General features: G+C 38.2%; 1 protein-coding gene across 1 annotated transcript; it reads left to right on the forward strand.

The window, feature by feature from the left end:
* Positions 1 to 202: 202 nt before the first annotated feature.
* On the forward strand, positions 203 to 11,485 carry LOC132712022 (vomeronasal type-2 receptor 26-like). Its single transcript, XM_060692293.2, has 6 exons — positions 203 to 387; positions 1,777 to 2,062; positions 2,961 to 3,812; positions 7,253 to 7,480; positions 8,928 to 9,054; positions 9,149 to 11,485. The coding sequence occupies exons 1-6, from the start codon at positions 203 to 205 to the stop codon at positions 10,045 to 10,047; spliced, it is 2,577 nt and encodes an 858-aa protein (XP_060548276.2). The 3' UTR covers positions 10,048 to 11,485.
* The last annotated feature ends 858 nt before the right edge of the window (positions 11,486 to 12,343 follow it).

Genomic DNA, 12,343 nt, shown 5'->3' on the forward strand with positions numbered 1-12,343 from the left:
CCCATCCTATGCCTGGGAGGCCCAAAGCTCTGTGAGTTGACTTGAAAGTATGTTGAATTCCCTATCTGTGCCTGAAAAACATCTCAAGAAGACAGGTTGGTGTTATCTACTTCAAAGATCTCCTGGCAGACAGAGGCTTCTGTACACAGAAAGAAGACACTCATGGAAGTTGTTAGTTTTCATGGAGTTGCTGTTAATATTGATGCCTCAAGTGGTGTGCAAGGATCCTAGCCTTCAATGTGACCTTCAGGAGCCTGTTCCTATTCGTCACACGTATCATCAGCTTGGAGACATCAACATAGCTGGCATTATATCTGCATTGTTTACATTTTCAGATCCCATTGATTTCCGTCAACATCCTTCTCAGGCACTTCAGGAGGGAGCTGTGTAAGTACACCATCAATTTATTCTCAAAATTCCTTCTGAATATAAGCCATTTTTAAAAGCTGTGGTTTAATATTGGGCCATTTATTAAGAACTATGCTTCCAATTTGAAGCCAGAGTTTGTTTTGTGATAGAAATGAGGTGGAGCTCTCGTCTCACAATCAGGAGGCTGTGTGTTTGATCCTAGGTAGAGGCCGATATTTCTCTCTCTGAGCACACTGAGAATATATCTGCTGAACAAAACTCTGCAGCCAGCCATTAAAACACTCTGCTAGCTCCATTCAATTGCCCAGAATCCACCCCACAATGGATGATGGGGTCGTTAAATGAAAATGATATATATATATGTTGTGCGCGCACACGCACACACACACACTAGTATTTTGCCTTGCATTTTCCAGGATCTGGGCTAAATAATAAAGATGGATGCATCACTTGAAGGAACAAGAACAGGAAGGATTCTAATCCCATTATATAGGGCTTTAGTCATAATCCCATTTGGAATCCTATATCCAGTTCTGGACACCTCACTTAAAAAAAAATATTGATAAGATTGAGTCAGTCCAGAGACGAGTAACAAAAATGATGCAGGGTCTGAGGGACAAAACATATCAGGAGAATTTGGAGGAACTGAATATGACTTCGGTAACAGAGTGGTCAATGCCTGGAATGCACTACCCGACTCGGTAGTTTCTTTCCCAAACCCCCAAAACTTTAACCTTAAACTGTCTACGGTTGACCTCACCCCATTCCTAAGAGGTCTGTAAGGGGCGTGCATAAGTGCACCAGCGTGCCTACCATCCCTGTCCTAATATTCCTTTTTACTAACTCTTTTCATGTATTCAAATTATGTTTATACTTTTACCTATTATCTTATATATGCTTGACAAATAAACTTATGATTATATATAGCCTGAAGGACAGAAGGGAAATGGGGGACATGATGGAACCTTTTAAATAAATTAAGAGTGTGAATAAGATTTGGAAAGCAGTGTTTTCAATATTAAGCAAAAATCAAAAATAACTGGCTGGAGTGAAATTCAAAAGTCATGTTAGAAAATATTACCTCACAGAAAGTGTACCAGAAGCTTTGAATCAACTTCCAAGCAAAGATAACGGGTCAATCATCACTAACTGAGTTTGAACATGCTTGGGCTAAACACATGTCCATCATCTGACAGACATTGAAATAATATAAAAATAATGAATAAATTAACAAAAAAACGAATAAGTCAAAGGGTGACTCAAAATATCACTAGCTCTTGTATCTGCCATCAGATTGTAATGCTTCTAGATATGGACACATTCCACAAAATGTGTTGTGCTGTAGGACTGCAGGTGCCCTGGTGTGAAGCAGACATTTTTTAACATATATTTTTTTATTCTTTACAGAATATATTTTCAGAATTACCAGCACGTCCTGGCTTTAGCGTTTACTCTAAAAGAGATCAATAAACATTGTCAGATCCTACCCAATGTCACGTTGGGCTTCCATATTTTTAACAGCCATTTCAGTCCAAGCTGGACTTACTTCGCCTCAATGCTTCTGCCTTTCACTCATGGCAAATTCATCCCTAACTACAAGTGTGGGGTCCCAGAACGTTTGGTTGCAGTGATTGGGGGACCAGATATCTCTCTTCACATGGCAGCTGTATTGTGCATCTACAAAGTTCCTCAGGTAAGAGGTGCAGAAGATATTCATTGTTATATTGCCATTTCATTCAGAGGTCTGCATGCGTCTTTCTCTTAAAAACGGAGACAACTTTCAGATTCCAGGATATTATTTTTTGCTTGATAGGATTACCAAAACAGCATGAGTACTCATAACATTGAACAGATAGTGGGGATATTGGGCAATGAAAAGCATTCCTCAATGCAAGCCACTGAACTGAGAGTTGGAAGGGACCTTGGAAATCTTCTAGTCTAACCTCTGCTCAAGCAGGTAATCCTATACCATTTCACATCAATGGTTGTCCAATCTCTTCTTAAAAACTTCCAGTGATGGAGCACCCACAACATGTGAAGGTAAGCAGTTTGTCTGATTAATTGTTCTAACTTGGTTCTCTCTCTTGATTAGTTTCCATCCATTGCTTCTTGTCCCACCTTCAGGTGCTTTGGAGAATAGGTTGACACCTTCTTCTTTTCCTTTTTGTCAACCTCAAGATGTAGAGGGACATCTGGGTGGATATTTCTAAATAAAGACAACTAATTGACTAATGTTTCAGTATATAAACTCAAGACCACCAATAGACTTGAATGAATATGGACATTTTCAGAGGTTCACTTAGACTAAGAATAACTTTATTGTCAATTGAAATGTACAGTAATCGGCATACATTCAAATGAAATTTCATTGCCTACGTAGCTCTCAAAGGATGACCACCTCCAAAATGCACAACATAAACATGACCAAAAAAATGAATACATAAATATATAAATACATAAATATGCATATATCTACACACCCACATATATTATATGACACAGAGAAACAACACAGTCTAGTTTGGAAGCATAAATATGCATGGCAAGAAAAACGTAGACCTTTCCATCTGCATCTCTTTGTCTTCCGTTAGTTGACCTATGGTTCTGCTCCAGCCATGGAGAAAGAGACTCAAGCAGTTTTCTTCCACCAAATGTTTCCAGATGAATCCCATGAACATAAGGGCCTCATGCAGCTATTGAAGTACTTAAGATGGATCTGGGTTGGGATTCTTGTAGCCAAGGATGAGAAAGCAGAGAAATTTGTCCAGAAAGTGGTCCCTACTTTTTCCAAGTATGGCATCTGCACTGAGTTCATAGCAGAGTTACCAAACATTGATTTCTATAATGATTTTATGGATGTTATGGAAGAAGGACTAGAGGTATACCATGTTCTCATGAAGAGCAGAGCCAATGTGATAATCGTATATGGTAAAATTCAGACCATAACAATTCTGAGAACTTTCCTCCGGTTTTCAGAAGTGGAGGACATACCAAAGAAGCAAAAGATCTGGGTTATAAATGCTGAGATAGATTACACTTCAATGTCAATTCATAAATCTTTGGACGTCCATTTCCTACATGGGGCTTTATCCTTTGCAGTTCACACAAAAGAGGTCCAGGATTTCCAGGAATTTCTTCACAATCTAAGTCCAAACAATGACCATCACGATCATTTTCGGAAAGATTTCTGGGAACAGGCATTTGGTTGTTTCTTCTCAAACTCAAGAACGGAGACATCTGAGGTAACTTGTACCGGACAGGAGAAGATTGGGACCCTTCCTACATCTGTGTTTGAAACACGCATCAGTGGACAGAGTTATAATATTTACAACGCAGTCTATGCTGTGGCACACGCTTTGCAATCTCTGTATTTATCCAAGTCCAAACACAGAACAATACTGAAAAAGGGAAGGAAACAGTTTCATAATCAACTGTGGTGGCAGGTAAATTCTGTAAGCAGATAAGTGCGGAGACAACCATATCTGTGTGTCTATGGAGCTTCTCAGGCATCCAGGTCACAGTTGTCCCAAAGGTGCTTTTTCAAGAGGCAACTGGACTTTTTTTTATTTTGTTTGAAGACCTCCGAGTGTCCTCAATGACTCTCAGAAAGAGTGCAAATGATCAGATGACTTCAAGGAATATAAATCCTTCCATTCCCCACCATTCACTTAGAACTGAAGAAGCTCTTGAATGAGAAGCAGAACCTCTTCAAGAAAAACAAGAAATTCCAGTGGCCTCTTTGAAAAGCACCTTTGGGACAACCATATCTATAGGTCTATCTATCCATAAACTCTAACAAACAATATTCTCTAGGGGATTGACCATAGGTGTAAAAATAAGATGTAGTAATGGATTAACCAACTGAAATATTTTTAATTGATTTTTTTATTAATTACATTTCTTAGTGCTTAATAAACATCGTGTTGTCTGGTTATTTAGTTTGCTTAACATTACATATTACATTCTTAATCTCCACCCCTTTTTTCCAACCACTGATAAAATAGATTCCATGTTTGATAATAATCTGTATCTTCTCTCTGTTTAATTTTTAATGTCAGTCTGTCCATTTCTGCATACTCTAGTATCTTCTTAATTACTTCTTCATCACACGGTGTTTCTTCATTTTTCCAGTCTGGCAAAAATATAATCCTCACTGCTGTCAAAATGTGCATATTAAATACATACTTTTCTTACCAAGTTTACCCAATATTATACCTAATAAAAATAATTCAGGTTTGAAATCTACATGCTTTCCTAACATCTTTTCTAGCGATTCATGTATTTTTTCCCCAAAAAAATTGCTTTACCACAAGTCCACCACATATGATAGTATGTGCCCGTTTTTTTATTATATTTCCAACATTTCCTGGACATATTTTTGAACATTTTACCTAACTTAGCTGGTGGTATGTGCCATTTATAAAACATTTTATATAAGTTTTCTTTATACGAAGTTGCCATTGTTAGTTTAATAATTCCTTTCCCATAAATTTTGGCATTCCTCTAATTCTATATTATGGCCAAAAAATTTCTCCCCATTGTACTTTTGTATCTTTTATTTGTTCATTTTCCATTTTCAAATTTAGTAAAAAGTTATATATCCTTTTGATTGGGTTTTTCATCGAAATTCAGCAGTGTTTGATCAAAGGGTGTTTGCCCTTTATAAAAGTCATACTTTTTCACATCTAAATCATATAGAATAGGATAGAATAGAATAGAATTCTTTATTGGCCAAGTGTGATTGGACACACAAGGAATTTGTCTTGGTGCATACGCTCTCATTGTACATAAAAGAAAAGATACATTCGTCAAGAATCATAAGGTACAATGCATATTAAGAGGGTCTATAATGTTTTGTTAGAAAGGGACTCGGAAACTGAATTGGTTAAAGATTGTATGATAAAGTGGGCACAAAACTTTGCAGAACCAGTGATGTTGGAAACATGGGAAAAAATATGGGTCCAGAATGTTAAATTTACACAGTCGCAGAACTTGAGGGAAAATTTTTATAAAATGTTTTATAGGTGGCACTTAGATCCTAAAAAATTATCGTGTATGTATCCTAATGTTCAACCAAAATGCTGGAGATGTGATTGCTTAGATGCCACATATTACCATATGTGGTGGACTTGTAAGAAAGTGAAGGCTTTTTGGATAAAAATTTGGTGGGTTATGCAAAATGTTTTGAAGAAAAAAATCCAGTTTTCTCCACAATTGTTTTTATTGGGTATAGTTAAGGGTTTTACATTGGGTGAAACAAAGCTGATATTGTATATGGTAACAGCGGCCAGATTATTGATAGGTCAATATTGGAAAAATGAAGCTATGCCCACTATTGAAGAATGGACTTTGAAGATGGGCAGTTTTGCAGAGATGTCGAAGATTTCAGCATATCTAAAAGATCGGACTCAAGAGACTTATGTTTGGGAGTGGAAAAAGTGGATAGACTATGTGCAGAATAAATATCAAACTAGGAAATATCACATAGCTTTTAGCTGAATGAATGTATTATGTAGGGATAGAATAATTGAATTTTATGAAGATTTGAATAATATACAGGGGGTGGAGAGGTTCAAGTTTTATAAAATGTGATTTTGATTTGGAATATATGTTGAGGAAGTCATGGGGGTAGGGGAGGGGTAGGGAGGGTCAGGGAGGGTTTGGGGGGGAAACTGGGGAGAAAATGTATTTGTAAAACTTTTTAAATAAAAAAAAAGAATCATAAGGTACAACACTTAATGATAGTCATAGGGAAACAGTCAATATAAATCTTAAGGATACCAGCAACAGGGTTACCGTCATACAATCATAAGTGGGAGGAGATATCTAGATTGTATTTGTAATTGAGGCCATCATAATAATTTAAAGTCCTGGTCTTCAAGCTTTAGCTTTGATTTTAATTTCCCTTCAGAATTCAAAATGTCTTTATATGTCACAATTTTTTCAAACTTCACCAGATTTGGTTATGTAAAGGCTTCCATCATTGAGAGCCATTCTGGAATTTTCCAATATGTTTTACTTTTTCCCATACAGATATTAGTGAGTTTTTTATATAATGATTTTGAAAGTATCTGGGAGTTTTATTCTTTTCATACCATAGGAAGGCATGCCATTCCAATTGCAGGTCATGTTCTTCTAGATATAACAATCCCTTGTGTCTAACAATTATCCATTCTTTTAGCCAATAAGACAATAATAGGATAAAACATAATGTAACTGGAAAGTGTATTTGCTTGTGTGTGAGAGAGAGAGTGTATATACAGATGGTGGGTTTCAAATTTTTTTACTACCTGTTCTGTGGGTGTGGCTTCGTGGGCATGGCTTGGTGGGCATGGCAGGGGTAGGATACTATAAAATCTCCACCTCTGGTATATACATAGATAAACATAAACCTTTTCAATTACATTTTGTTTTATATTGTTATTATCTTGCTTCTAGTCTGTTGAATTGTAACTACAATAATTCAAATCAAACTTTCGCATGGCTACAGCAAGTATAAGGTTGTTTATAAGTAAGATTACCATTCAACTTTAATAGCTATATACATCCTAGTATTTCTGATTTATTTATCAGACGTCATCCAGTTATGCTGCTTTAACAATTCAACTAATTGCTAATTAATTTTTTTGCTGGTTTTCTTATTTTGCTATTCTTAATCTTAATTTTTTTTTCAGTAACCTGATATTCTACCTCTGCCTCTCTGTTGCAATGATGGTTATGTTATTTGTATGATACTGGCCTAGAACTAAAATATTAAATAGTTTTAATATTTTCTTTGTTTAAAGAAACATCCATATGTACATTTGGAATATATGATTTTTTTTTTCTTCTCTTCTCTGTCCTTCTCTCTCTTTGTCCCTCTCTGGCTGTCCCTGTTTTTCAGGTTCATTCTTTTCTGAGAAGTGCCAGATTCAACAACAGTGTTGGTGAGAAGGTCTCCTTTGATGAAAAGGGAGAATTCATTGGTGGATATGATATTATCAACTGGGTCACATTCCCAAACCAGTCCTTTGTTAGGATCAAAGTTGGGATGATAGATCCCACAGCTCCAGCAGACAAGTTCTTCAGTATTTCCGTAGATTCCATCATTTGGCCAGTAGGATTTAATCAGGTTAGCTGTTTGAATGTAGACTGGTCTCCCTTCCTTTATGTAGAATAAAAATATCTTTATTGATGAAAATCTTAGAGCATCTTCTCTAAACTAGCAAATACCAATGTTCTAGGGAAGCAAAACATTATCTGTAAGAAGGTTTACTTTTCTAATTGTTGGCATAGAAAAGGGGTATCTAACTCAAGGCCTACAGGCCAGATTAGGCCTGTGAGGTGCTTACATCTGCCACCGTGGAAACAGTGAAGGACCATCCCTCTGCCAGTGAATACGGAACTTGTGGGGGCCGTGCCCATTTTTGCTGGCAGATTGCTGCAGGAGGTTGTCCCAGCTGAAAAAGGAACCTGGGGAGACTGCCCAGGCCACCATAGGTGCCCCAGAAATGAGTGACATCGATCTGGCCTTGCCCACTCTAGCCATGCCAACCTGGAAATAAACTCTCCACCCCCCAAAGTAAATACAACCCTGATACGGCCCTCAATGAAATCGAGTTTGACACCCCTGGCATAGAATATAGAATATTACTTTGGCCCTTTGTTAACAATGTGTTGTGGCCCACCAGTGGAGCTGATAGCAGATTCAGACAGTGAGGAAGTTGAGGAGGAACATGGGCCAGTCCTGGAGTCTGGAGAAAACTCTGATAAGTGCTCTGCGTCAGAGGCAGATTTGGCCAGGGCCAGATGCGAGTTATCTGCCTTCAGAGGCAGACATCAGTGAGGCAGACGAAGAGCTGGAGCCTGTTCCCAGTATGCGCATGTGCAGAGTTGCCAGACGAAGAGAACAGCTAAAGAACAACGGTTGACTTGGGAGTAAGGCCACAGGTGGACGATGAATTGCCTCTCCCACAGGAAATAAAAGAGAAGCAAAAGTGGAGTGGAGTTTGCAGAGACAATTAGTTCGCCTAATTGGTTTGTGACTCTCCGAGACTCCCATGCCAAGTTCTGAAGATATCGGCCTGGCAGCTCTCCAAGCCAGATAAGGTCGGTGACTGTAAATTCTCCCTTGAAAGGTTTTGCTGAAGGTGAATGAGAGGAATTCACTGTTTCTTTAATAAAAGAAGTTTTGCTGGGACCAGGATTCTGCTTTGTGCTTTTTGGGGAAGCCTAGGTCAGAACACAATGCATTGTTTTAAAGTAAGAGCTACAATGCAGTGTATTAATTTCATCAGTCTAGTGACTGCAAAATTAAAAAATTGAGAAAAAACATCTTTCACCAGCACAAAAATTATCTTTGGAAACTGGGGTTGATAGATATAGAAAGTCATTGATACCAATAATTGTAGATATTTAATGAGTTATTATTTCAGACCAATTACATCTCAAAATGATGTAATCACATTTCTTCTCCTTATCAATCCATTTTTATGCAGTTAATTCCACAGTAATAATATCTCTCCATGCACTTTCTTTTTCCTCTGTATCTTAAAATATTCTTCTTCATTCACTGATAGGCATTGCCTTTATCTCTGTGTAATGATCCCTGTGAGAAAGGATACAGCAAGGAAAAGATAGAAGGGAAGTCATTTTGCTGCTATGCTTGTCGTCTGTGTCCAGAGGGGAAAATATCAAAGGAGAAGGGTAGGAAATTCCAAATCTAATGGGATTGAATCATGAAGATACAATGCTATCTATAATCCACTGTATCAATTCCAATTGATGTGTTCTTTTCCAGATGTGGATGACTGCTTTCCATGTCCAGAAGATCAATATCCAAATCCTGAGAAAAATATGTGCATTCCAAAGCGGATCACTTTTTTGTCCTATGAAGAACCCTTGGGGATCAGTCTGACCGTTCTTTCCCTTTGCTTTTCCTTAATGACAACTTTAGTCATCACAATCTTCATGAAACACAAAGACACTCCCATCGTCAAAGCCAACAACCGGAATCTCACCTACCTTCTTCTAGGTTCCCTCCTTCTCTCTTTCCTTTGTGTCTTTCTATTTCTCGGGAGACCCAATACGATTGTGTGTCTCCTTCGACAGCCATCTTTTGGCCTCATCTTTTCTGTGGCGGTTTCTTGCGTCTTGGCCAAAACCTTTGTGGTGGTTCTCGCATTCATGGCCACCAAACCTGGTTCCAGATTGAGGAAATGGGTGGGGGGAAGAATGGTCAGTTTCATTCTTCTAGCCTGCTCCCTTGTTCAAACGTGTGTTTGTGCTGTGTGGCTGATAACGTCCCCACCTTACCCAGATTTCGACGCACACTCGATATCTGAAGAACTCATCCTGGAGTGCAATGAAGACTCAGTCATGTTCTACTGTGTTTTGGGCTTCATGGGTTTCCTTGCTCTGGTTAGCTTCTCTGCTGCTTTCCTAGCTAGGAAGTTACCTGACAGTTTCAATGAAGCCAAATTCATTACCTTCAGTATGTTGGTCTTCTGCAGTGTTTGGCTGTGCTTTATCCCAACCTATCTAAGCACAAGGGGAAAATATACGTTGGCTGTGGAGATCTTCTCCATGATCTCTTCCAGTGCTGGATTATTGATATGCATCTTCCTTCCCAAGTGTTTTATTATTGTGATGAGACCTGAACTGAATGATAAACATCAGCTCATGAAGAGAAAGTTTTAACAAATATTTCCATTTTTCCTTTATCTGTAGATGTTGGAGATCTTCCCCACTGGCACGTTTAAGCCAGAGGACAATGGGCAATATAGAAGATCATCCTTTGTCTGAGATTTAAGATAGAGCAGAAATTTTTTCCCTTCTGGAAGGCAATTATAAATGGGGACCATAAAAGCATAAGGATAAATTGATGTAGGGACATAGTTCATGTATGATAGACAGCTCTGACTAAATATGTGATTAAATATGAATTGTAAATTTGTCTTGACTGATCATCTTCATCCATATGCACACTAGAATGTGAAAAAGAAGTGGAGTTAAATACAAATGAGCTTTTCATTTAAAAAGTTAGAGCTTATGATGTTTTTCTCTGAAACAAGCAAACACTGGCAGTTTTCTAGTGTACACATGTGTAGGGGTTACGTATGAAAAACAGGCTAAATTCAAAAGATCTGCCTGGAATTTGCAACTAGGTGATCTGAGAAACCATCTCACCCCAATGAGATGACCATGGATGTACCCCACATCATCCAAGGCACGACTTGGGATAATAGTCATACTCCAGATATTATTATTTTTTCAGACCAATAGTAATATGATCTGCTGGGGGAATCTGTCATTATCCCTGTACCATGGCCAGACTGTGCCCTGGTGGTTCTGAAATTTTTCAATGCTCACCTATTTGAATAGTTCATCCTTGACAACTAACTTGGGTTTCAGAAGGAGCTTGAAGATATCCTGGAGATTCTGCTGTATGGCTCTGTGGAGGTTTTTCTCACAAATGGACAACCTCCTTTGGAGGCGTTTGTCCCAAATGGAATCAGAAAGCAGGCAAGGCCCTGGACAGGATCACATGTGGGTACCTTTTCCTGATGTGGGGAGTCCTGAAACTCCTCTTGGTGTACAGAGAAGGTGAGGGTGTTGAAAAGGGCCAAAAGATGGTAAAGTGCCACTGGAGGAAAACCAAGAATGATGTTGCACTGGGGGAGATTATCCAACATCATGGGTCACGGGGCTGGGACCACGTCTGAGCGTTGGGAGATGTGAGAGGCTTGAAAAGGTGGTGGGGAGCATGGAGCAATAGCTCTAACAATATATAGAGCCAAAGGATGGTAGAATGCTACTGTAGGAAAACTAAGAATGATGTCACATGGTTGCACTAGATGAGATTATCCAACCCCATGGAATGAGTTATCATTGACGTCTTCAGTTCCAACTAGTTAGTTTTGAATGGTTTTTAATAATATCTGTTTCATAAACTTCATCCAGTTGGTCTTCTTCTTGTTGACTGTGCATTAAACAAGGATGCATTATTTTTACAATACGTGCCTTAAGAACATTTGTCATTCCAGTAATGCGCAGGAAAATTCCTTTCTAAAAGAAGAAATATCATAGATTTTACTGATGGTTTCAACTAATAAAAATACTAGTTTGAATACAACAATTGGTACATGCATACATCCGAACCTGTGTCCTGTGTCATATAATATATGTGGATATATTGGTTTGATTTATATGCCGTCCTTCTCGGAGATTCAGGGAGGCTTACAATGCGTTAAGCAATAGCCTTCATACTTTTGTATATACCTGCTTAGTAGGGCTTTCGGGGGCCCCTAAGCGGTGTTTCTTTTAATACAAAATCAGCTTATTGCCCCCACAATCCAGGTCCTCATTTTACCTACCTCGGAAGGATGGAAGGCTGAGTCAACCTTGAGCCTGGTGAGATTTGAACTCGCAGTAATTGCAGGCAGCTGGCAGCTATGTGCTATTTAACAGCGCTTTAGTCCGCTGCTCCACCAAGGCTCCAATATATGTGGATATACTGTATACATACTTTTGTATTTATTTATTTATTTATTTATTTATTTATTTATTTATTTATTTATTTATTTATGTTTATGTTGTCTATATTGAAGGTGGTGACCCTTTGAGAGCTGTATGCAACGAAATTTCATTTTAACGTACACTGATTAGTGTACATTCAAAGTCACAATAAAGTTATTTCCCTATTGTATTCTATAGTGGTATGATGCTTTCTCAGGTCTCCAGGGGATGTCCTGTGGTTTTAAATGCTCCTTCTAAGGCTGCAAAGATCTCTAGCTGATTAGCATCCTCTCTGTCATCCTTTAGTTAAAAGAAAACAGAGACGCAGAATGGCAAAGAATAAATATTTGTTTCTTTCTTTGTTTGTTTGTCTATTAAATTTGTTTGCCACCCAATGGTTGGTTAGTAGAGAACTGACTCACCCTAATCCAGCTTCTTAAGAGAATTAAATAAAACCGCATTCTGGCTCCCATTTATT

Source organism: Pantherophis guttatus, chromosome 4 (genome assembly GCF_059756535.1).
Source record: "Pantherophis guttatus breed Tessera chromosome 4, ASM5975653v1, whole genome shotgun sequence".
Taxonomy (NCBI): Eukaryota; Metazoa; Chordata; class Lepidosauria; order Squamata; family Colubridae; genus Pantherophis; species Pantherophis guttatus.

Coding starts and splice junctions, on each gene's coding strand:
- LOC132712022 (XM_060692293.2), top strand. CDS start 203: ATGCCTCAAGTGGTGTGCAAGGATCCTAGCCTTCAATGTGACCTTCAG. Junction 2,063..2,960: donor GCATCTACAAAGTTCCTCAG/GTAAGAGGTGCA, acceptor GTCTTCCGTTAG/TTGACCTATGGTTCTGCTCC. Junction 7,481..8,927: donor GGCCAGTAGGATTTAATCAG/GTTAGCTGTTTG, acceptor ATTCACTGATAG/GCATTGCCTTTATCTCTGTG.